The sequence below is a fragment of the Eucyclogobius newberryi genome, unplaced genomic scaffold (genome assembly GCF_026437365.1).
Source record: "Eucyclogobius newberryi isolate DKJ021-1_F unplaced genomic scaffold, fEucNew1.0.hap1 SCAF_8, whole genome shotgun sequence".
In the NCBI taxonomy this organism is placed as follows: domain Eukaryota; kingdom Metazoa; phylum Chordata; class Actinopteri; order Gobiiformes; family Gobiidae; genus Eucyclogobius; species Eucyclogobius newberryi.
The window spans coordinates 12,781,567-12,808,784 of record NW_027316500.1 but is presented as its reverse complement, the minus strand read 5'-3'; the positions used below and the strand labels follow the sequence as shown (position 1 = coordinate 12,808,784).

The 27,218-nt window shown below is 39.6% G+C and overlaps 1 protein-coding gene across 1 annotated transcript; it reads right to left on the bottom strand.

The window, feature by feature from the left end:
- Positions 1-1,371: 1,371 nt before the first annotated feature.
- Positions 1,372-26,819, bottom strand: kcnk12 (potassium channel, subfamily K, member 12). Its single transcript, XM_072437570.1, has 2 exons — positions 26,085-26,819; positions 1,372-2,385 (listed from the first exon to the last, which is right to left on the bottom strand). Exons 1-2 carry the CDS (start codon positions 26,422-26,424, stop codon positions 1,499-1,501), a joined length of 1,227 nt encoding a protein of 408 aa, XP_072293671.1. The 5' UTR covers positions 26,425-26,819; the 3' UTR covers positions 1,372-1,498.
- Between the last annotated feature and the right edge of the window lie 399 nt (positions 26,820-27,218).

The following is a 27,218-nucleotide window of genomic DNA, read 5'->3' as shown; positions in this document are numbered from 1 at the left end:
ATTATTAGTTGTAAATAAACCAAGGCCTATGTGATAATTCATAATCATTCAGTCTAATATTGAACAAAATGTGATATGCAATTACATGACAAACTGGATAAAGACTGAATTGTTGGCCATAAAACAGCATAATTCATGACTTTGTAGGCTTGATCTTGTTCATCACACTTTTTAATTTTAATTTTAAGTAATGATGAAGTGATCAAGACAACAACAAAACAAAACAAATACTTACTACTTGATTTTGAGGTCGAAGCAAGAAAATTTGATGTATGCAAAAAATATAAAAATAATTTAAAATGATCATCATCAAAATAGCTGCAAAAATGAAAGATTAAAGATTAGAAATAACTTGTAGTGTAATCTTTCAAGCACATATATATTTATTTTTTGTTTGTGACACTTTGTGAGTCACAATGCCTGAATTGTTATTGGGGTGAAAACAAATATTACAATGTTGTTTTTTTCCAATATACCCCACCCTTAAATCCAGGCCATTTGTATGTTCTTATTCATGGCAGATTTGGTTTGCCACCTCTATCATGGAATAGTTTCCAGTTACAAGGACATAGCAGGATTATATTTAGGCTAAAAAGGTCTCTGTCAATGAAAACTGTGGATATCTTCATTGGATAAGTCAATATATTTTGTCAAGAAAACAGTCACTGCCTTTACTTACATTATATGCAAGTGTTTTTCAAGCATGAGCAAACCTAACATTTATAACGTTTACTGTAGACAAAGGCTCATGTTGAAAAGAGTTATTAACACAGAGCAAACATTTATCATTTGTTTTCACAGACAGCTCTAAAGAAAAGGGAGCACAGAGTGGGCTGTTTTACCCTTTAAGTCAAAGTCTTTGGCCACACAAGCATGTTCGACGCTGATAAGAGCCCGGGTCCCCTCTCGCGAGAAATGTATTCTCATTCTTTCACTCTGCTCTTTTCTCTAAACTTCTGAAGCTATACTAGGAGGGTACTCTGTGTTGCGTAAGAATCCGCTACATCATATTGATAAACTGCCTTGCTCTCCTCTGTCACCTGAGGGTATGCCTATGTCAAAAAGGCAATGGGTTTTTCACAATCAATGGAAGGGCTAGAGATGGTGCAAAAATGCATGAGAAGTACAGTATAATGCATAGATCAGTATGTGCTATATCATTCACTGCATCACACTCGCCGTCGCATTCAATATGCACTCACAAATAAAGTGGCAAACCTCCAGCAGTAAGGAACGCGCTGCATGCTTCCTCTGCACAGTGCGATAGAAAACTAGTTTACGGATTACAGACTAACACTGATGTAGGAGACGTCTTTTTGTTCTGGGTCAGCTTTGAGGTTAATGAAATGAGTAAAACATTGTGTTTTCATTGTTATACACAGCTACCACCTTCCTGTTAACAGTACTATCACCAAAGGCTTGTAATTACCACCTTATAAAACTGGCTGCATGCATACATGTTTTTCTATGGTGCTAGCTGTATATTTCAGGAGTATTTCTACCTGGAGTTACTGGTCTCTGCTAGTCTGTTGTTCATAATTCCAAGAGCCCCCACCCCCCCAGAGAATCCATTGTGCCTGGAGCTGCCGCAGACCGTCCTGGGATAGCCATTGGCCGACTCTGACAGCTGCTTCTGCATTAAGGCCAGTGACACTTTGTTGGACGCTGCAAGGTCTTTCATGGAGATCATTTCTCCTGATAATCGCCTCCCCTCAGTGTCACTATCACACGCTCCGTCTGCGTCCTGGCCTAAGCGGGCCTTTTGCCCCTTTGAGCCTGGGCGAATTGCATTACGTCGGCCCAAAAATGCATTGGCTTTATTGCAGCGCTGACAGAACAAACAGCTCATTTTCTCCAGCAACCAGTTAAGCACCTGCTTGATGACAATAGAGATTACATTGAACAGAGAGTAGATGCAGCAGACTCCCATCAGCATGAAGAAGAAGTTTGCCACTCTGTAGATGCTTTGGTTTTCATAAGCCCCGCTCTGGCTGCTCACAAAGTCCCCAAAGCCAATGGTGCTAAAAGTGACAAAGCAGAAGTAGAGGGAGTCCAGGTAGGCCCAGCCCTCCACCGGGCTGTACATGGCGGAGGCGCAGCAGGAGATGGTGATGGCAGATATGCCCAGGATTAACATCACGTGGTACACAGAGGGCTTCCATCCTGGGAGGGAGTAGACAGAGAAGTTGTGTCTGATCCCTGGAGGCAGCAGTCCACTGTTCCTTATACGACGCTCCCTCACGGCCTTCATGACCACCGCCAGCAGCGTGATGATCCGCTCCAGAAACAGGTTAAAGAACAAGATGGTGGCTGCGCAGCCCAGAAGTCCATAAAAGATAAGGAACACCTTTCCTGCCACAGTCACCGGAGTTGTCATCCCAAAACCTGCAGAAACACAGTGGAGATAGGACAGTTAGTATCAGGCCCAAATCTCATCTGCATCTCCAAGTAAGCCCTACCCAATCTGTGTTAGTCCAAATGATTCAACTTCTAATGAGGGCTGTGTAATGAGCTCTAAATCATAATTTAACATTTCTGTAATAAAAAAAAATAATGTGATTGTGGGACTTGACGAGTGCAAAGAAACAGTTGGAATAAATTATTTCTCTTGATGTGATGCTGTAATCTTTGATATGTTAAGCAAAAGTAATGGGCAGAGAGGGTGATGAAAGGGGAATGCTTATGGACTAATTACAAAATAACGTTGGCATTGCAAATTAAAGAGGTTTGTCTGAGACTGAAGTAACAGAAGTAATCACAGCTGATTTGGATTTAGAGACCAAACCAAGTAAAATAATGCAAATGTTCTATAGAGTTCGACTATCACCAGCCCAAAAACTGAATATTTTCTGAGAACTGTCTTGGTATGTACACAATATTGACAATTAGAGCAAAATCAAGGACTTAATGATTACAAAAACATCAGCAGTGCCAGGAAAGATCTTATAGGCTGTGATTCAATTTTCTGTGTGCTGGCCTTCTGCTATCTTGCAATGTTTTTGTCAATTAGAGTGTTCAACCTGGGGATGGGCTTTGAGAGGCGAGACGAGGAGTGGTGTTAAATAAGCAAGAGGTCTTTTTAATCTTAAGGGTGTCACAGGTGCACTGCTGACTCTGCACCACAGCTGTAGACCTCAAGTGTTTAAACTGTTCCGGCCTAAAACACATTATTCTTCCATGCGCGGTGATCAAGTGGCCTCAACCCAACTGCAGGCTACACAAGGTGCTTACAAAAGTACATTTAAAGAACTCTTAGAGGGCGCGACTGTTCAGGGCAGACACGTAAAGTGACATCAGATGAAACCGTTTGGAAATTGAACCTGTTTTAGTTCTGGTTAGGTTAGGTAACAGAAGCATACTGAATCATTTGGGACAGTTACCTATTACTGGCATTTTTTATTCCAGGTTAGTTAATGTGAGCAAGAGTAGCAAGTAGAAATTGTTTTACACTCTTTTTTAGTCTCTGTGCTCATTAAAATTGAGATTGTAGTTGGCTGTGCCAGAGTTGCCAATGTTATTTATGAACATTACATTTACCCATTTGCTAAAACCCAATCTTAACTGACCATAAGGGGAGCACCATTTCTCAATCACTCATCCAGGTCCTCTCTAGTGAGCAGGATTTATGAGCCATAACATAATAAAACAATGTCTGGAAAAGACACACAGATGGACAGCGAGGCAGCGTGTCACGGCCCTCATCCACCAGCAGATGTTATATTTGTCAACAAATAAAATCGTGCTGAAAGATCAAGCAGTTCACTTCGAGGCCAAGGTTAATTGATTTTTCCATCATGGCCATTCTCCATTAGCCGTCTGAGAGTATTAGGAGAACACTTTTCTTTTGTTTTCAGCAACCATCCTTGTTAGGTAATAAATTGCATCAATATCTGGACAATACTTGCTTTATGATACCCAAAATGGCTGCTTTGACCTTATCTTTCCCAGTGAAACCACTCTCATGTGGCTCTGCTGTTGACACACCACCTCATTTAGATCCCTGTGGATTGATATGGATTGTTTTATAGATGGCCCCTTGTGTCCACATACTGTATGTGCACACACATTAGGGCCATATAGCCACTGCACACAACTTGACTCTCTCGATCTGGACAGCTGAACTGAAACAAAATGAAGTGACTATATTCTGTATTGTGAGACACCCTTATATGTTTGGTTTATATGTTCAAACATTGACCAAACAGATAAAAACTACAATGAGAATCCACTCAATCAGTTGGACTGATTTAAAAAGGAGTTGGACTCCGAAAACACGTTACCCTTTGTGGCTAGGTGTTTTTTTGTTTTTGTTTTAGTTCATTTTATTGTATTTCTGTTTCTGTCATTTCTTTGTGATTTTAATGCATTTGTTTTGCTGTGTGAAGCACTTTGAATTGCCTTGTGTTTGAAATGTGCTCTACAAATAAACTTGCCTTGCCTTACAATTTAGTAAAAACACACAAAACACACTATGACTTAATCATATAATATCTTCACAGTGCTCTCATTGTGTTTGTGGGATGAACATCATGAATTTGGGCTTGGAAATATTTTTGGTAAGAGATCAATTGCAAATACCAATTGATCAAAAATGGATCTGAAATATACGGAAGTTCATTGTATACACTTTTATTTATTTTTTAATGATCCCTTAATTACAAGATAATTTCTAAAAATGTTTGTCAATACAATGAGCTTCCGTAGGAATAGTTTATGATATAATGTTTAACAATAGCCTAACTGTAAAGGCCATCTCCAAAACTGCAGCTCTGTTAGTGATGTGGTGATGGTGGTGAACCAGCACCAGGTGGAGGGATAAGTTGAACCTTGAAACACTGATATTTGGCAGCTGGTCATATTGTTAGTATAAAGTAGCTGATTGTTGCACTACTACCAGCATTATTTGTTGATTTCAGACTACCTCAGCTAAGCCTTCAGCCTTGTAAAATGCACATTGATTTAGCTCTGGCTGTGCTTTTTACTTGATAATAAATCCAATTCTCAAGAGTGCATATAAGAATCAAAAATACAATCTGGTTTGCTTTAATCAATTTACAGTTCATAATAAACCACAAAGGCATGTAATTAAATTTGCAAATGCTGCACGATGTGAAACTAAGCCCTGGTTATTGATCCTATCACTGTTTCCCAAAGTGCAGTTTCCTTTGACATGTGTGTGTCAACGCATGTGTCAACAGAGGCAGGCACTTTGGCAGAGGAAGCACACAGCTCAGTGCTAAATCCAATGTGAGATGCTGACGCCGAGATTTACAATCTATTGGCAAGCAACAGTGAATCCGCACACAAAATCAAAGGCCTTTGCTCAACGCTTGATCAAATGCAACCATTACATTTTAGTTTTTTAGTGTTTAGTTATCTCTGTGACAGTTAACTAAATCAACCAATTAATGTATAACTTTTCATAACCAAAGGCCAGATGGGAGAAAATCAGGAGTAAAACTTTTGATGAAGTAAAACTACCAGGGTCACATTATTATGTTATATTGGTGGTCCCATTTCTATCACTAAGCCATTTTAGGTACGTTCTTAAGGTTACGATGTTGTACTAGGAAAAAAAAAAGAGAAAGATGTCTTTTAATAATTAAATGCAGACAATGCACAGAGGTCTGATTTTGTCACAAGGCGCAGCTTTTACAATATATCATGGGAGGGAAAACTAAAGTTACACGTATACAAGAACAAAGCAAACAAACCTGGCCTTTAATATGGACATTCAACCTACACAAATGGTGAGATAATTTGGTAGTAATCCCAAAATTCCAAACATGAATCAGGAAAGTCTGCTAGGTCTATAGCCTTAATCATCACTATCACACAATTAAGACCTTCAACCCTTCTGAAATCTATTAATGGCTTTTGAAAACCATTCCCCCTCTTCAAACTAATTCCATTCCCCCTTTCCAACTAATACTCTTTAACAGTCATTAAAAGTTCTCATACAAATTAATTAATGCCATCTAGCCTGACGGCATAATCCTGTTAGATCAAACTCAAAAGTGTGTAGGTGTGATACCGAGTCGACTAGACAGTGAATTATATGCTTCAATTAAAGACAGTCAAAGTTCACTGTGAGCTAATGGAGAACAGGACAACAAGGACCCGGGTGGCGATTACTCAAATGCAAAATCCTCTTTCATACTTTTCCCTATACTTAATTAATTAGCGACTAACCGGAGTGGATCGTACCAATACAACAGATTAGATCTTCTTGGGGACCGTCTTGAGCTGTGTGTCTCATTACACAGTAAATTACCTAAGAGAAAAGAGAAGGCAACGGGCATCGATTGAGCGTTTCAGAGCCATTACCAGATACTCTTGTGTCAGGAAGCATTAGTGAGGACAGTGCAATAATAGAATGGCAAAGGAAAGCAAAAATAAACCATAGATATAAGATCTAGGGTAAAATGTGTCCCTTCATTTGTTAAATCATAATCTAAATTCAACATCATCTTATTTGCAGTGTTTGTTGTGGCCATTCACTCAGACCCTTGGGCCAAATTGATGTGATTCCTAGTGCAAAATTATATGTACCATGATCAAGTTTCTCCCTCCTCTGAGAACATTTATTAATTTAAATTAAGTCAACTGTGCTCCACTCAGCATGAAAATTATTCTATGCTTGGCTGACTAATGACATTAGTGCACACAACATGCTACAGCAGATACACACTAAGGAGTGATTCAAGTAGCATCATTAGTATCCATTAATCCAGATTAAGTAGATTTGAGAAACATTAATGTGAAGGAATATATATATATATTTTTTGAATATGCACCACGAATTGTAAAACAGTGGCAGAGTTTTTTAAATCAAGTCCAGTTGTGAAATATAATGGTTCATCAGCAGAGTATTGAAGTCCTAGTTTAGGAAAAATACTACAAATTACTGGGACTGCTCCTATAAGAGGTATTGATGACCACCACGAATACTTTACTACACTTAACGTAGAGCTCTTCTCTAATGATCAATTACTCAATGGTGGCCCAAACAACTGCTCTAGGGTAAAGGAAAAGGCCGGAGGCTCGATACAGCAGTGCAACAGTGTATGGAAGAAAGAGAAAAAGGAATCTCTGCTGGTAACAGAATGATGAATTGAGAGACAATATTGTGCTGTTTTGTGCATTAATACATCAACAAATGCCTTTTGGATCTGTTTAGTGTCTTTATGGCAGATGATAAATGAATGTGTGTGTGTTGCATTTGCAATATTTTTCCTTGAAGCTTAGACAAAACCCTTTCAGTGGATCTGACAGGTTAGACCAGGGGTGGGCAATTATTTTCCTCCGAGGGCCATATTCGAATCCAGGCAAGTAGCAGAGGGATCATTGGTGTGAAAAAAATGGAACATAAAATAAAATATCACTTTTCTGTCAAATATAGGCTATTGTGGCTGGATTAAAACATGCCGAGGGCCACATGCCACATCTTGCCCCTGGGGCCACAAATGCCCAGGTCTGGGTTAGACTATAGATGTAAATACAATGTAGCAAACAAGATTTTACAAAGAGTAAGTCACGTTTATAATTGTACTGTCCATATAAATTACACAGTTATGATTTGACAAATAATAATACTTTTTTTTTGTTTAATGATCATTTAAACTGTAAGAGAAAAGTGTGCGTCACTGTTTCCAAATTGTTCCAATTTTCTTCACAAACTACAACTTGACTGTAAATTATGATCAATATCTACCTTAAGGACAATCCCACCAAACTAAGTCATGATTAGAAAAATAGGAGAACCACTTTAAAGGTCTATGGAGCTTTTCTTGTGGAGCCATCTGGCACCTGCTTGTACCTCAGTGTTCCTCCATGCAGACAAGCATGTGATGCCATTAGCTAAACTATACACCATATTAGCCATAGCACCACACAAACAACACACAACTGAATAGCTTTTAGAGAGAAATATTATAGCAATGGAAAAAAAGATCAAAGCCGCTGTATGCCAAGATCATATGAGCCTCAAGCCCCACACGTGACGCAGAAAGACAGTGGGGAAAGTACGCCATCTCACTTTGAAACAGAGGCTCAATTTGTCAATTCCCAACTGACAAAATATACTGACCCCTTAAGGCTGAAAATATTTGGACACTGGTTTGTGAAGATGTTATGTTACGTAGACCTATTGAAACAACGACACGCGCTTATGTTTAAAAAGTAAGAGATAAGTGCTGTACTGATACAGTCGTGGTGCAGCTTGGTCGGGACTTAACAGGAGGATTTTGTCTATTGCATTTTTTAGATACTCTTGAGTAACATTTTACTGGTCAGATCTGTGTAGAGGCGGGCAATGGAATCAACCATTTCCGAGATATGTTTGAGTAAATAAAACACCAGTAATTATTAAAAGCAAAATAGGCACGATTACTGCCATACAGCGGAACATTCCAGCCAAAGCAATAACATCTCTATGGAAACGAGCGGGCGGGTAAACCCTCAATTAAATTCAGCAATATTAAGGAATACTTTTTAGATGATAACAACACAACATAATCAAGGTCCAGCAAAAGCATTCACATTCAGAGAATCTGAAGGTCATTGTGTGTCATGTTGGACAACATCCCAATTACAGCCTATGTGACCACTTTCCAAACCAAAACATTAATATTTGCCCTCTTATGCACAATTAATTGAGATAAACACAAGCTCCCAGTCAAAACCAATGGGGTCCCACTGGAGGGAGTAGTCCTAAATTGCCCTGATAAAGACTGGGATAGAAATCGCCACACGCCCCACGCCACTGATGACTCTGGTCCAACAGGAAGTCATTAGTCATGCGGAGAGCAGGCGAGGGGCGGGAGGGAGCGTGGCCCGGGACCTTGGACATGATGACCACCATCTGCTGGGAATCAAAGGCAAAAGGGTAATAATAGAAACATTTAAGCAATTCAAAAGAGGAAATAGCTCAGGTATCGTGCATGAAAATTTTGAACCCAAAATATTTCTTGTTTTCTGGCCTTTGCATGCTCTAGTTAAAGTTATATAAACCACGGAGGAGTCTTCTTTTTCCCCGTCAATGTTCTGTTAAATACCATATCATACACTATGCAATTCACGCTATTACTTAAAAAAAAAAAAAAAAAAAAAAAGGGCAAACCAAGCCTCCCTGTTTGATTAAATCATATAAGGTATAAACTTGACCCACATCTGTATGATTCTGCGTGTCAAAGTGGAGGGTTATTGTTTTCTGCTGCTCATGGCCAAGCAATTATTATAAAGAGGGATTTACTGTGGTGATTATGGTCAAACATCAAACTACAACGACTCGTTAAACACGTCTTTAATATCTATTACACGCATGAGGTGTAGTCTTTGTAGACGTGATGTTGGAATGCAATGCAGCAATAACAATGACTACACTGTGTACATAAAACAAAACAAAGATCATTGTGACAAAATAAGAATCCAAACTTGAGAAAATCCCTCTCACAGCAGTCCTGAAAGCTGAGAATGAGTGTGTGTTTTCAGTTGTATCTGAGCCTCAGATACAACTGGAGCCCGTTAGATTAATGACACTGCCATTGTCTCCATTGATTTAGTTCTAAGAAATACACTGCATTGTCTTTGGATCACAGCCAATATCATCTGTTAGATTTGATCAATCTGTTTTCACTCTTATTAATATAAAAAGGTGTAAGACATTTGTAACATGAGTCCATAATATTGTAAGACACAACATTGCACTTAAGCAATATAAAGTGAATGAAATGTTTCTTTATTGTGTCTTTTTTGTCTCGCGTTTTTGTGTGTCCCTCATCAGATTAATTGTCTGTGTGTGATGGCTGTACAGGCTGCGTCCTTGTCCCTCTCATTACACTTCGCTGTATGCACTCATACACAGTTACGTCCTCAAGGTAAACACACCTGTCCAGGTGAGCCTTTTGAAACACTGTTGCCTCAGATTGGAGATAAAACACTACAGACAATGCACTGACATTTGACTTGTCCGTAGTCACTCTGCATCAGGATGTATGAGGGGAGCATCCTCACGACAGGGCAGACAGATGGAGCAGGAAATGGACAGTTCTTGGTCCAACAGATATTGGAACAGTTCTAATCTGGACTAATGTGAGTCTCTCTCCCTAAACATGAGGTCCCATGATGGGTCGGTGCAGGCCCAGCTCATGTTAAGGACCCTGCCTTACTAACAGCTGCCGTAATGATCTTTGGTGATTCCTGCAGCTGTCTCACACTCACTCTGAGCAATGCTCTGGTGCCCACAACTAAATGAGCCTTTGCTATATATCGGCACACTGACACTGTGAGCTGCAGGCCTTTGCTGAGCTATGGCCTGTTTCTGTAAAAGCTGGCATGAAAACAGAAAATTATGCACCTCAACCCGGACATGACCCTAATGCTTTCCAAGGATAATATTACCTCCATTATGGAGTTACATTTGTGCCAAATGAGTTTGTCTGAATATATGCATAATTTTAATTAAGCTACGTCTGTTACTCTGCTGATATTTCTGAGCAGATGAGATTGGACTCAGTTGGACAGTTCAGTTCGACTGCTGCAACATCAGTCCTCCCCAAACCATACCAAGGGTAGACAATAAATCTGCAGATTTACTGAAAGAGATGCATTATGCTTGTGGTTCAGTCCGAGCAGAGATTGCAGTTTTCTGTAATTCAAACATAATGATATAAATATTGAACATGAAAGTCTCATGTTGCATCGCTCCACAGAAAAATTGCCCTGTCAGTTCCCGTGATAGTTATATTCAGTACATGTCTCATATGCATGAAAATAATCATCAGCTCTGCATTTTGTGCATTTTGTGAGCTTGATTTATTTTGAAAAATATAAATTAAGCTCTCTTTTCTTAAACGTTCCTCTACATATACTTGATTTGTTTGGGAGGTTTTGATCACAAAAAGGACCTGGATTTTAATTGATTTAACTGAAATGAGAGAAAATGTGATTTAAAAAAAAAAGATGTGTGGTTTTAAGCCTCCACATTCAATACACTGCTGCTGTCATTCTGTCCCACTGCGTCCGTCTCATTTGACCTGAGTGCCTTTTAGAGCCTCGTTCATCTCTGCACGGACAGGTGGATCTGTGCCAGAGCATGCTGTTTGCTAACTCACTGTAGCTCATTATCTGTAAGTACTGAACATGTCTGCGGTACATGACACCAGCCGAGGAACAGAGGAGCTCACCTTGTGCCACCAATGTTTTTACTGGACAAAACCATTTACAATGTGCATTAATTACAGTTATGAATATCTATGTTACATGTTAGATCTGTGAAGAACTCGCTATCTCTGGAGCATCCTCCCTCTCACATCAAATAATGCAAACTTTCAAAAACATTTTATCACAATGAATACACCTGAATGCAAGATCAATAAGTTGAAAGCCATACGGTGGGACATTCTAGGCAAAACATCAATAGGCAGGTGGCAAAACTCAACCAGAAAAGTTACACCTGAATCTGTCCTGTAAGTAAGTAAGTAAATTGTATTTGTATAGCACATTTCACAGACAGAGGTCACAAAGTGCTTCACAAAAACACAGATAAGATAATTAAAACACAAACTACTCCTTCACTATTTTCTCTATTTTCTCCACCACAGCACCAGAACCAGTTTATTTAGTCTAACTTTAAGTCTAACAGATTTTAATTTCATTTTTTTTACCATGTCAAGTTTACCCCTTTACAAGACGCTCTGCTGGGGGTTTCTGTGCTCCTAAAACGTATGAGCTATGCCTCGCCCAGTAGATGCAGCTATAAACCTACATGGAGGCTGTATTTCTGTCAGGTGTTGATGGACCTTAAAGCGGTCTTCACGGCAGATATCAGAGTGAATGTTTCTTTTAAATTAATGATGTAGGGGCCGACCGCCTGAAACATCTGTTCTATAGAAGATTCCTATGAGACCTTAGACTGCTTCACATAGAAGTATGCACATTTTTCCACCAGGATTCAATTCATAAATTATACAAAGTAAATAATTTGGATAATTCCACATTTCACAATTATTCGTTAACCTAACCATCTGAGAGACCAGCTCAGGCACGTAATCGGCAGCTGTTGTAGAGTGTCTCATTTGCAATGCTTTTCCCATTTGTCTGTTCTTCTGTGAGCGTTGGTGTGTGTTTGTGGTGCGAGGAACCTAGGATCCTATAAATCCCACCTTGGTTAATACTGTGGTAAAGAATGGCTGTGGACACCTTTGCACTCTATCACAACGGACCATAAATCTGCTCCGTTCACCTCCACTAATGCACACAAGCAGCACACAGGGATACCCGCATCATAAGAGGACGCTGCGAATGTCCTATATCCTCTCTTATATGTGATGAGAAATGTATTCATATCATTTATAATCACATATCATCATTTAAAGGGCACTGTGTAATATTTCTCATGGAAGGTACACGACTTGTTTTCATAGAGATGCTATTGTATTGAATATTCTACAGCAGAGGAACTGCAAACTGTCTTCAATACAGACACTCCATTTGACGTTAAAACAATGTCTCTGGGATGTAAAACTCCAACAATGGAAACAATAGATAGATACCCATGGAATATACCTTTGCAGCAAAAAAAAGGAATATTTAAGACATGGATGACAGGGACAAAGCCAACTTCAGGACTGGACTGAAATAACATTGGACAGTGAATTTGAAAATGGACACATTTGGCATTGTCGTTGGGATCAGACTCTCTGTGTCGTGTGCTGATTCTTTTTATTTTGTTTTGGTTTTGTTTTATACAAAAACTATTAAAAAGAATATTCCATATTTATGATGGCAGTAAACTTATCTTTCTTTGAGACCAGGCACACAAGTTACACGTTCAAAAACAATACTCTGTGGTAAAGCTTGTAATTTAATATTTTGATAATTTACTTTCAGCCTTTTGTGCTTGGTGCTGCATCATCAATGTGGACTCATCTGAATTCAGCAGTTTTGCTTAAAGTTGCTAAGATTGGTGTGTCGTTTTGTGACCTTTAAAGTTCTTTCTTGCACACAAATTTGTACAAAGAAAAAAGCCCTGTTGCAGCATCATCAGCAACCAGAGATTTATCAATGTTCACTTAAAAGCTGAACTCTTGTAACTCTGCTAATCGCTGTAGTTATGGAGTTGTAAGTAGCTTATAGCTTTTAAAAACTTGGGTACTCTAAGTCTATATCAAAATCAGAACAAGAAAAGGTTTATTGCCATTGTCAATAAACAAAATTCACAAACATACATAAAGAATCAAGAAGGGTGTGCATTGAAGAAAAATGTACTATAAAAATAGGCTTAATATGTACACAAAATGTACCGTTAAATTAACATATGTACGGTAGTGCGGAAAGTGCAGTGAGTGATTGATTAAATTATAGTTAAAGTGACAGGTGTTTAGAAGTGTTCATGAGTCCAACGGCAGAGGGAAAGAAACTGTTCTTGTCCGGGAGGTTCTGGTCCGGATGAACCGTAGCCTCCTGCCTGAGGGGAGTGGCCTCCTGCCTGAGGGGAGTGGCCTCCTGCCTGAGGGGAGTGGCCTCCGGCCTGAGGGGAGTGGCCTCCTGCCTGAGGGGAGTGTGGCCTCCTGCCTGAGGGGAGTGGCTCAAATAGTCCATGTCCAGGGTGAGAAGGATCAGCTGTGATCCAACCTGTTCGTCCCAGAGCCCTGGAGACGTACAGGTTCTGCAGAGATGGAAGTCTGCAGCCGATCACCTTCTCTGCAGAGGCACAGTGCGCTGTAGTCTCTGTTTGTCTCTGGCTGTAGCTCCAGCGTACCACACGGTGATGGAGGAGGTGAGGATGGACTCAATGATGGCCGTGTAGACCTGCACCATCATCTTGGTGGAGCTTGGCTTTCCTCAGCTGCCGCAGGAAGTACATCCTCTGATGGACCTATATCCATAAGTTTCCCTGACATTTGCAATAACTAGCTCACTCCTAGCACTTACCATATTATTATTATAGTGTTAGCTTTTGAGCCTCAACCCATAACAATTTTTTCCCTTTGCTGAGTTGGATTTTCACACATTCAGAACTATCTTTAGGCCAGCTTTTTTAATCACGCCTGATCCCACAGTTTTTAGTATGATACAAAATCTGTCACCCTGTTTACGTAACTGCACTAATCGATTTTCCTTTGTCATCACATCTAGGTTGCCTCTCAGGCCAAGCTCAAAAATATTGTTCAAGCAGAAGCAGCAGCACCAGCCGACGCACTAAAGAGCTGCCTTTTATGTGACTGAGGCCCGAGTCGCTTTTCCATTTTTAACAGTGACATTTTCTCTGAGTCTGTGATTTCAGAGCGGCCCGGGAGATCTGAGGTGTGCACATCAGAGAGACGCACAGTCCTCTGACCAACTTCAAATGACTCTAGGAAAATGGCTGGAAATGAGACTGAGCTTAATATAAACCTATCGATCGGGCAAAATGAGTACAGTAATAGAATCATAACATTTCTCTGAGTGGATTAGATGGATAAACAAACATTGGAATCCACGTGGCCGAGCTGCTCAAGGAAAAGATGTTATGGTGAAAGGTTGTCTCGAGTTACAATGGAGTCTATATATTTTTAAATCCAAAGAAACTTAATTTACTAATTAATTAACTTAATTACCCAATAATAAAGGTAAATCTGCATTATTGTAGCATTAAAGAAAAAGGTTTGTGTCAAACATACAGTATGCTGGGCTCTTTGTTAAACGTGTTAAATGCATAATGTCATATACAAGCGATATTTTAACAATCCATGTGTCTTTGAATGTATTGATTGGGTTCATGTATCTCGAAAAACATAAATGAACAATAAAATAAAGTGCAGAAATGTCACTTTATACCCTTGTTTGGTAGATTAGATGTTTCTGCCTCTTTTGAGCTCATTATAATTACAGATTATATAAATATCCACTCACACAATCAATTTGAAGATTTTTACTTTGTTGACATGTTTCAGCTGCATATGACATATAAATATAGGAAGACAGAATTAACATTGTTGGAGTATAAACTGTTTAGACAATATTCAAATTTTGCATATCTCCAAAACTACAATGGTTTCAAATCAATGTTTCTAGATTCCTCCTTCCTCTAATTATATACATTAATATAAATGGAAAAAAGTGACATAATACATGGATCAACATTTCATTTTTGAGAGAATGTCCTCCCCGCGTTTCACCTCATAAGAAGAAAGGAACAAAGCCACAACTCTCGAACCATGAAACAAGGAGCCAAAATGAATTCCTTTATAGAAAGAGGGAGGAGTTTGATCATCAGGTAGGAGCTCAGACTAGAGACACTGCTCTTCCACATAGAAATTCATTTTCACAATGTTCCGGATAAATCATAAACCAGAACATTGACTAAACAGAAATGAATTCCACTAACAATTAGACTTGACTCCACTCAGAAGACGCGATGCCTACGCCCGACTCCTTTTAAACCAGAAAATAATTGGCTTGTTTACTCATAAAAAGTCTTCAGCACTGTCTTGTCCAATTTATCAGTAGGTATCACTAACAAAACAAGGCATAGACGAGTGGCTGCGTGCGAGGCAGAGACAGAAGGCAGGAACAAGTCGCCTGTAACATCTCCACTGCGTGCTCCACTGCCTTCAAATTCCGCAAAGCTCTCCCTCCCACCTGCTCTGTCAACGGCCTCTTCATAACACGCTACACCACAACACAGATGGTTTTGTCCCAGCGAGCCAGCATCGAGCAACTAATCTAACTAAGACCGGCACATCAAAGTGGAACGCGCAGCCTGATTTCTGTGGCCATGCTGTCTAAATGCCAAATCACAGGGTCGGTCTGCCGGTCTGACGTGTCATTGTAAAAACGTCGCTGACACACGACTCACAACAGCTACAGTACAGTGCAGGGAACACATTTAGTTTGCACTTTCCCACCAGATTTATGGAGCCAGGCCAGACACAGTGCGGAAAAGTCTACAAGTGTCTATGTGCGTGGATGAGTGAGGCAGCGCAACAACCTACCTCAGCACTTTTAAAATTGGCGAAAGAATAGAGATAAGCCGTCCTAACTAAGAGCAGTGCTGAAGCCATGAGTGCTGATCATGTACAAAGTAGGTTTGCATAGGATTTACTGACTTTCTCTTGATAGAGGCATAGGAGGAAATTTGCATAGGTAAATGTGTACATGGTAATTGGAATTAAATCAGGTCGTCTGAAGACAATACCCTTGACAAATTGCTGTAGAGATAGGCATTGTGGGAAATCACAATTTTCCTGGATAAAATATGTGTTTTATCACAATTGATTGACTAAACTTATCATTATAGTTATATTGTTATGTACTGTGTGTGGTCTTCAAAGCTATCTGTTCTCAAACTCAATTCATCTTTGCCACAAAACATGTCAGACCACTTTCTACAGCAGGTCAAACACCCGATACGTGTGTACAGAGGTTAAGACATTTGGGAACGTATAGTAATTTAGCATTAGTACTAAGACTTTGTAGCTATAACTGCTAATAAAAACAATTATACATATAAACACACTTTTGGCAAAACCCCAAAAAGCATCAACTTATTTAGGAACTGCATAGCTCACAAGTTATTTTCTCTTTGCTGCACACATAAACACACTGGAGCTCCGGTAGGGTTTACTTTCACTAAAACGCAGTGGACAAAAACAGCACGTGCTAGTCTAAGGTGGAGGGACCATAGTTTGTCATCCCTGCTGATCCAAACACATTCTAAACACATGACGTTTTCTGTCTGATTCTTACCTCATCCTGTTGAATAACTCTCTTTAGCTCCATTTACACATAGTTCCCAGTAAATTGCCAGGTTTGCTCTGTTCACACTTTTGCCCTGTCCCAATACACCCCATCTCTTTGTATTCTATCGCTACAGCAATGTGCCGTATTAATGGTAATTAATGGAGACAATGGTACTGAACTGCACAGCATAACCTGGTAAACTAAGCTTGTAACTAAAGAAACGAGCAGTGATACTGGCAATTTTACACCTTACCTGCATTAGTCTTGGCAATTTACCAGGGAAATTGCCAGATATACACATGTCCCTGCTCTTGCAAAATAGTAAATTCCTAGGTCAGGCTGCATGTTTGAATGGGCCTCTAGTCTTAGTCTGTTGCATGCAGCGGCATTACAACTCAGATTTCTTCAGTTGTGTTATTGAGATTTTTGAGATTCAAATCAAGACACCTCAATCATTTACATGCATTTTGAAAATTAATTTTGAATTGTCTAGGCCAGTGTTTGGCACGCATGTAAACGTTGTGACTGAGAATGACAGCCGCTGACCTATAGGAGAAGGACTGAACGGAGAGAACATCAACTTCCTAGGATACATATTGGCCTGCTGCAATATTCTTGGTAGGGTTTGATGGGACATCTATAAATGGTAAGAGAAGGCTTGTCTAAAATTACATTTGCACTTTTATTAAATGGGCCATGACCTTGAGAGTTAGCAATGTTTCTTTTAATTGAATAGCTCCTAACAGGCAATGTTGGTATGCTGTTACCAGATACTGTGCACAAGAATAATGTGTAATAAAATGGCAGTAAATGAACCTTGTATTATTCCGCAGCAGTTGTTTCTGTGTGAACAGATGGCAAAAGATACTTCTTTTCCAGTACAGCCTCTGTTTTATCTTCCAGGATTTTCAGATGGAGCTGAGAATGAATGCATTACAAACGCCACACTACAGGACAAAGATGATCAATTGTACTCTCCAAAATATAAATAATCATAAATCAGTATAATCATGATAATTGTTACAATTTCAAACTTGACATAGGCTCGATACTCAATCCCAATTTTGATCCCACAATGATCATTTAAAAAATTGCTTTTTCTACACAACTTAGTAATACTTTATTTCAGACTTGCCTGATTTCAGAAAAATATGCAATAATTAATAACTATGTTTAGATGTGCAATATGTTGATGTTCTTGTTCACACAATAAGTTAATTTTAATTATGCTTTAATTCACTAGTCAAAAAAAACAAACAAAAATGTTATACTGGTTAAACTAAGACCAAAGCAAGGACTAAACAAGGAACACTCTTATATAAATGTTATTCTGTTGGTGCTATGCATTTCTTATTATTATTGCATCAGTCAGTATTGCAATATTGATATTTTTGCAGTCTTACACTAGTTCTGATAAAGCTCAAAATCAGTCTAAAACTGTTCAGGAAAGATCGATCAATACTTGCTCACATGGGTTTCTGGTTTTGATATGTTTGTCTTAGTTTCAATTAGTAAATGATTGTTGATACATATGAAAACCCTACTTTAGATATGAATACATTTTCTAATTATTAGGCCCTTTAATTACTCAGCAGTATCCCACAATTTTGTCATTGCTCATAAATAATACATTTACTCACTGCCCAATTGTTCATTTGAATTGCAGCAGAATCTCCTTATTGTGAGTGACAAACGCTGTTTTATTTAGATTGAAACCCATCTCTTCTGAAAAGCTATTGAATAATTAAAGTATGTCTTGTACGCAGGCATAGAGCAAAGTCGTTTTTCTTGTCAAGTTGAAAAATAAGCAGTTTTACATGAACCAGCCCGACTTTTGCTGCTTTTGTTAAAGCAATGACTTATGTATGGCTTTGCTGATGAGTCATTCAGGTGATTTTGTTCCAAACACAATTTATTTTTTGATATTCTGCCAACTTTTGAGAGATGTTACCTAATGACTGCGCAGAGATCAAAGGTCAGACTGTAGGAGGGACACACTGACACCTGTAGGAGGAGCAACACAAACAGATACCAAACATGTTGTCTCCCCGCGGGGTCTCTGCTGCGGCACCGGGCCGCACACAGAAACCCACAGTACTCGTCCTGGGATAATCCATGATGAGAGACGTGCGCGTGGGAAAGGCCTACACCTCCTGTCATCCTGGTGCCCTCGTGCAGGACATAAACACCACCGCTCCAAACATCCTGCGTCATCACTCGTCTGTGTCCTCTGTGGTCGTTCATGTCGGCACAAACAATTCAAAACTACAATAATCAGAGAAACTTAAAGAGGACTTTGTTTCCCTGGTCCACTGCCAGCGCCCTGTTTGGAGATGTGAAATTCAGTCGCCTCAGACAGTTGCATGTTTGGCTTAGGTCCTACTGTGGTGCCAAGCAAATTCCAAATGTGGACAATTTTGAACTGTTTAAACATGATTGCCTTCATCCAAATATATGTGTTACAATCAGGTATGGTGACTTCAAATGCTCATGGACCTGTTAAGATACCAGTCAATCGGCTTGATATCTGTGACAGCACTTTACTGACTCTGGAAATATCTTTGATGCAGCTGCTCCATCTGTTGCTCTTACCCCAATACATGAGAATAGACCTGATGATCAAGTATTTTCCCTTAAGTCTTTTAGGCAGTATGAAGTATTACATACTGTAGTTTGCGCTCTAAAGATCCAAAAAAGTCCACTGGAGCCGACACCCTCGAACCTAGGTTACTTTTGTTATCAGCCCCACTAATAGTAAATTGTTTAACTCATGTTTTGTATCTCACAATCACACTGAAAGTATCCTATTACTGCTTTTGTTCTCCCTTTGCATAAAGAAGGCCAGAAAAATAATGTGAATAGTTTTTGTCCAATCTCAACACTATTCTGCCTGGCAAAACTCTTGGGGAAGCTAATAAGTAACCAGGTGCGTGCTTTCTTAAACAAATATTCCATTTGAAATAGCTACAAGTCTGTATTTAGATCAGGACAAAGTACTATCACAGCTGCTACCAAAGGGATAAAGAATATTGCTATTGCATTAGATAATCATGAAGAATGTGCTGCTGTTTTTGTTGATTTGTCAAAGGCCTTTGATTCAGTGGATCACTGTGTTCTCTTGGATTATCTGGATGCTGTTCTGTTCGATACAAATTCTAAAAAATGCTTTGCAGATTACCTCACAAATAGAGCTCAAGCTGTTTCTGCTGATGGCTTTCAATCTGAATGTTCTTACCTTATTACAAGTGTTCCTCAAGGCTATGTCCTTAGAACACTATTATTTACAATTTATGTAAACTCAATTGGGATTAATCTTAAACACACCACCCACTTGTATGCAGATGATGCAATTCTCTATGCTAAGGCACCTTCTTGTGTGAGGATTTTTACTCCAGCCAACAAAACTGTTAATTTAAAATTAATGAATTCAAATAAAACAAAATGTGTGCTGTTCTCCAAAAGACACTCTAGGGACCCAAAAATATATCTATTCTTACGCCTGTGGGTAATATGATTGAATAAATACCCAATTACAAGATGATAAACTCTCCTTCAACAAACACATACAAGAGCTGACAAATAATCTTAAAGCAAGATTGTCATTCTTCTTTGGAAATAAAATGTGCTTTTGTCTTGATTGTAGAAAACAAGTAATTCAGGCTACATTGTATGCATTCTACAGCAGTGTTAAAACCTCTGAACTCGGTTTATCATTCAACATTAAGGTTCATTACAGGAGGAGGAGACAGAACTCATCACTGTGAATTATATTCTAAAGTAGAATGGCAATCATTGGATGCAAGAAGAGAACAGCACTGCCTTTTGTTTGTGTATAAGGCTCTTGTTGGCATTTTGTCTGATTATTTATCAAGTTTATTGCACATCAGTTCAGGTATTCAGGTATTCACCGACATTTTTATCTTACACTGTTTCAGCACAGAGACAGGAAAAAAGGCTTTCAACAACTTTGCTCCCTCCCTGTGGAACAAAACACAGAGACTTTTTAAATTGAATCATTTTATGCCTTTTAATGATCTTAAAGAACTGGTCAAGGACTAGTGCAGCGCTGATGCACTTGTTTTATTTAATTTTATCTCATATTGTATGTGATTGTACGTGATAATGTGTTTTTATGTATTGGTTAATTATGTTTTATTTGTGTTTTAGTACGCTGTCTTTGTTTCTTGTTTATTTTGTGTTGCGTTTTAACAAGGGACCCATGAAAAAGAGAACTTTTCTCGTTGGGTTTTCCCTGTATAAATAAATACAATGAATGAATGAATGAATGAATGAATGAATGAATAAAGACCTACACAACATCATTAGTATTCTCCCTCACATCCTGGGTGACCTCAGGAATCCCAATACCCATAAGTCTTCGCTCTCTCCAGAGATCTCTTGCTGTTTGCTTTGTGACTCAACAGACAGAATTAACAAATGAAAACTAAGCACAAGGATAAAAATCTGAAAAAACAGTTATAACTTAACTAGTTCAAGTTATTTAGTGCACTTAAGAATACAAATATGGTGCTGCTTGGTGGTCGAGCGGTTAAGGCACATCACTCTGACGATTTACTGCATGCCTTTCCCTCCCTCTCATCCCACATTTCACCCTGTCCTCTCCTGTCTAATAAAGCCTACGGGCCACAAAAATCTAAAAAAATACAAATAAAATACAAATATGGCTTTATTATTGCTATTCTCCAGTAACATTTCTTCTTTCCCTATGCAAATGTAAGTTATTACCACAACTTCTACTCATATACAGCTTTGGCAATATATCAAAACGTAGATAATATTGTGATGATTTTTTTTTTTGAGGATGATTGTATAGAGTATTGTTTATGGTGAAAAATACTACAAAAATTAAACAAATTAAAATGTATGTTGTAAACTAATAGTGTACAAGGTGATTTTCTGCACATTTGTAATTGATTTCACAAGTATTTCACATTTGAATGATAATTAAACCTCAACTAATATGTTTAAAGACATGTACCAAGTATCAAATCAACTATGAGCTTAAGCTGACAGAAATTTACACTGACAAACCCGTCTATTCCACTTTCAAATTTCAAGTTTCAAAACCTTTTATCACTTCAAATTAGATTATGCAAAGTCGACTTTTGTTTTTGTCGTCTACCTATTCAAAGCAGGTTGAGTGAGTCAAGATTTATTCTCCTAGAGTCAAGACACCATTTCTCCTGTTTCTCCTACCCCTTATATACGCTCACTCCGATTATTTATTTAGTTTCTTTCTTAATTGATCATACACTGATTCAGCAGCATTCCATTCCACCTATTTTTGTAATACATTTCAAAGAAATCCAGAGCTAAAAGGCATGGTCTGGCTATGTGGTATTTTGTTGTGATGTGTAGTGTAGCCATGGTGACGTATCCGTAGGAGCAGGTTATTATTATTTAAGAAATATATTTTTCTGGCCCGAAGGCTTTACCAGACAGGACAGTTGCAGAGCAAAATGGGGAACAAGAGGGCAGAAGCATTCTGCAAATGGTCAAAGTCAGGAAGTAAACCCACAACATGGTGGTGGCAGCAACCACGTGCACAGCCTTTATCACTGCACCACCGACAAGCACAGCGCTGCACTTTTAACTGGAATGAAATACATTTCTTATTTTAAGTCATTTTAGATCAAAATGCAATTTAAAATGTCCAAAATAAAAGATACGCTAATGATCCATGGGTGTCATAGATTATAACAATAAAGTAGACAAAAGCACAATATGTACCAAAGACCACCTCAGGCTTCAGTTTACTCCTTTTAGAAATGTTCTTCAAAAACTGAAGAGAAAAAAGACTTGTTTCTTTTCCAACTCTGACTAAGATTTTTGTAGGTGTTATCAGACAATCATTAGAGATTATCATTTAGAACTGTCACTTCATATTTTAAATGGACTTCATGAAAACAATAATGATGCAATGCGATGCAATATGTTGGGCTGTATCTCGACGGGCGCACAATGTACATAACAAACTAAATGTCAACCATGTCTTGGAGGTTTATGACAGAGACAGTCTGTACCTGCCCACATACTGCTGACAAATGAGCTTTGTCATCTCCCTACTGCACCACGGCTCGGAGTTTAATGTGATTTCATGTTCCAATAACCCCTCCCAACTCTGACATGGATTGTGAAAGGCAATGAAGTCCAATCAAGCCTTTAAAACTGAAAAAAGCGATAACGTTCTTGTTCAAGTGTCCTATTTGCAAAGTGTGCTTTTTGTGACTTTCGCGAGTGGGCGTTTATGAGTGAGATGGAGCAAGAAGCTGCAGTGGCTGATGCCGGGGGCTAAGCAAGAGGACATTGTGTATCCCCTGAAATAAATAGCTGTCAAAACAAACCTACAGCTGTCTATACAGCACCTTGCTGACCTGTAAGCACTTAAATCTTACAAGTTAAAATCTTAAAATAAAGGACACTTGGTCCTAAGTGTTTTGACTCCTTTTTCCATGAAGCTGCAAACAATTAAAACTACCAAATGGAAATAAGCTGTCCCACTTGGAAGTCATCCAAGAACAATTTGGATGCACGGTGATGTTAATAGGGAGACTGAGCATGGCTGGCTGTCCTCAGTGATAAGCACAAGAGTTGCACTCAAGTTGAAAGGAAAATCTTTGGGTGGTGAAGTTTTGCTCAGACAACATTGCATAACTGTCTCGAACATACATCAGGCTGTGAGGACAAGCCACACTGTTCGTCGCAAAAATAAAAAGGAAAAATGTAGTCATACACAGCGACAAATAGATCAGAACAATAACCAGTCACAGGGACAAACCAACTACATGTGTTTAGTGTGATAATTGGCAGGTAAAACAGCAAACATAAATCAATGCCCTTAAAGAAGATAAAGTCTTCTCACTTTATTTCAGAACTATGTGTTTGGGCCTCAAAACTCCTGCCATGGACACAACAAACGGATACTTTTGGAGCGTACTTCTTGCAGAAAGTAATGTAACAAAGAAGTGGATGACACAAACTGAACCAACTATCAAGGACTGGACCGACATTATAACTGACATCTAACTTAATTTGAAGAGGGGCCTTTTTTGGTGCTGCCCGGTGGTCGAGTGGTTAAGGCACAGCACACATATGCCAGTCTCTTAGTGGAGTATTGTGAGTTTGAATCCCGACTCCGACAATCTACTGCATTTCCTCCCACCTCGCTCATCCCCCATTTCACACTTCCCTCTCCTGTCTAATAAAACCTAAGAGCCAAAACTTCTTTAAAAAGAAGAAAATTGACCTTTTTTGACAGATTTTGGACCAATTTACGCGATGGGCAGGATGTGCTTTTGTTTTGTTTCAATGGATGTCTAAGTTTTTGTTTTGTTGCTCTCCCTCTCTGCGTCATGTTTTTTTGTTCTGTGTTTTGTGTGTTTAAAGTGAGAAAGAAAAAAGAAAAGAAGATACTGTCCACAAAAGGCACTATGTCAATCTGTTTTCACCAATTTCTCGCTTTCTTGCAGTTACCAAAGATAGACGGCCTACTTTACTGAATTATTCATAATTAGTGCAATTATCCCCTGAAATTAGAGTTACTGATCCTCCAAACACATGCATAAGACTCACAGCCGCAGGGACGACACCCCGCCCAAAAGGGTTGTGTCACCCAGCTCCAAAATCAATCGTATGACCTCCTCGCTTGGATTCTAACCCTGTTATCAAACCCGTCGTTTTTCAAACCACAATCACGTTTTCAATTTGTACTACTTCAATTATTCTTCCTAACTGTCAAAAATGTTGGAACTTTTCATTAAATATAATAGATTATACTTCTTGGTTTTTCTGTGCTCCAAAAGAAATAAAGATAATTATTTACTCATTTTGAAAGCCTAAGGAATTTAAAGCAACACGGAGTTCTGAACATCTTTGCTATATCCTATTTATTTGTGATTCTTCTTTTTGCTATTACTGTTTGTTTTTCATTCATGTTTGTTTTAATCTTTTTGTATTTCATAACTGTTTTGGATTTGTTGTTGTTTTAATCTGTGAAGAGTGTCTTTCTCAAGGAAACCATCAACACGAGTAGCAGGAACATGTTTGCAACCTGGCAACTCCCTTTGCATGTAATAACAATTGGGGTTTAATGTATTTATATTAGATTTCTAAGTTGTCTGTCGTTGTCACACTTTCTTCAAAGCAATATTGTATCAAGACATCAAGGGCCACTGCGTGTCACTGCTGATTTGAATCCGCAGCAGAGCAGGAGCTGAGGCTTAGGGAGGAGCGTCTACACAATGCACTGGGGATGCCTCTGATGGAGTTGTGAAGGGAGGCCCCAAATCCATTTTAGCATATCTACTCACAAGCTCGCATAAACAGTGCAAGTCGGAAAAGATGAAAGCAGAATTGTGACTTCAGAAAGAGATCTCTGAGACCAAATCAAAAACACAGGAGAAAATGCTCTCTCTCTTTTTATGTTTGAGTCAGCAAAGTCACACAGATGTCAGGAGAGTCGATGCACTGACAACTGGAGCTTTGAAATGTCAACAGGCAGACAGTAAACAAACAGAGCAGGCTTTAACAGTGAAAAACAGACATGTACAGGATAGTGATAAGAGCTTCTTTTTTACTTTGATAAGGCTGTGCTGCTGTTCTCATCTCCGATCAATAGAACAAGGTTATTATAATTTTACCAAGGTTTTCAGTTCACTTGAATAGTGAATTTAGACAAATACAAGACCCGCTCACATAATCACCTGTGTGCTCTCCTGACTCTCACTCACTGAGTGTTTGCTGTGTTGTGTGTTTGTTGTGTTGTGTGTTTGTTGTGCTGTGTGTTTGCTGTGTTGTATGAGGTGAGAGAGCTGTGGTGAGGGGCCGGTCATCAAACATGCAGGGGGCCACTCTTGGCCCTCAGGCCCTCCTACAAGGGACATTTGCTCTTTTCTGACCTATTGCATGAGTAAATGTTAAACCTGGGCCAGTAGAGGGGCTTCTCATTCATATTCATGCTGTCTGAATGGAAATGTGACAAACACTGCACCCACGGGAGCTGTCCTATAGCAGAGAAGAGTGCACGGCTCCAAATGGCAGGGCAGTCAGATGGTGTCCCACAACCAAAGCCAAAATGAAACATGATCAGGAAAACTAAACTGACAATGTCTCCATGAAGTGTGGAAAACAGCAGCCCACTGGGACTGGCTGTTTTGACGCTGACCGTCACTAATGATATGCTCATTTAACACTTCCCTGCATGGGACCTGCCCTAGGCACGATCTTAATTGGCAGAACTAAAATGTTCCAAGTTTCCTTTTAATTACCTAATAATAGATTTTCAACAAGTATTTTCATAAAATTGAGAATATGGAGTGAATGGTGCATTGGTCACCCACCTATAGTCGACACCACGGTCCCAACAAAATAGAAAGCTCCTGTAAAATCCCATCTTGGTCTGAGAGCGTCAGCCCGGATCCCTGCGGCGATGGCCGCTTCGTACTCCCGCAGAAACGAGTTGAGCTCCCGCAGACTGATGTTGAAGGTCTCACTGAAGTTGTGAAGCGTCCCGTTCCAGCGGCCGTGAGCCCGCACCTCCGACGGCCTCTCTATGGCAGAGAAGACCGCAGCGCCGCACAGCAGGTACACTACAATGAGGATGGCGAGCAACACAAAGCGCCCGTTGTCTTCGTTTAAGTGCAGGGAACGGCAGCCTTGCAATCGCAAGCTAGGCATCATCCAAATTTCAGCACCACTCGCGCGTCGGACAGCGACCAGCTCAACATCGAAAACGGCATTCACTCTGTTCCAAGTGTCCGCTTCAACTCAACACTTCTGTTACGCTTAAGATCCACTCCGCTCGCGCCAGCACCCTGTCTCCTGGCACTTCTGAAGTCAAACAACCCACTTGTGGAGGAGCGTAAATCCCGCAGGTCAGAGAGGGAGAGCAGCCCGCGCATAGTTTCATTGCACGTTCATATTTGAGGCAATGCAGTTGAGCCGAAGCGGTCTGCAGTTTAGATATTCCAACCGGTCCAAACAAAAACCTGTATCCTCGTGGTTCCTTATTTAATGAAAACCAAGCTGAAGTCGACTGTACCGCAGAGATGCGCTTTGGGGTGAACTCACTTGTCCACGGCACACGGAGCCTTCATGTGGACATTAGTAACGCACACAGCAACATCCCGCCGGCGATGAGATCACTCTCCCGTGAGCGCTTGACACTGCAACATCCCATTACCATGACACACCGCACAGTCGTAGTAAACGTAAACGCGGGAGTACCTGCGCATAGTCAGATGTGAGTGAGGCTGCACTTCAGCACTGGACAACTCTGGGTGCCATGCGCACTGACGCCTGCAGTGGGGGCATATGGAGGTTTACGAGCATGGAAGCATGGACACATGATGGACACATGGACACAAATCAATGTGCGCACAAAGCACATTTATAAAGCACACAGCAAATGTATAAAGTTGTACCCCTGTGACCAAATGCAACTTATTCTGTGGGCGTTTTCATCAGATTCATCG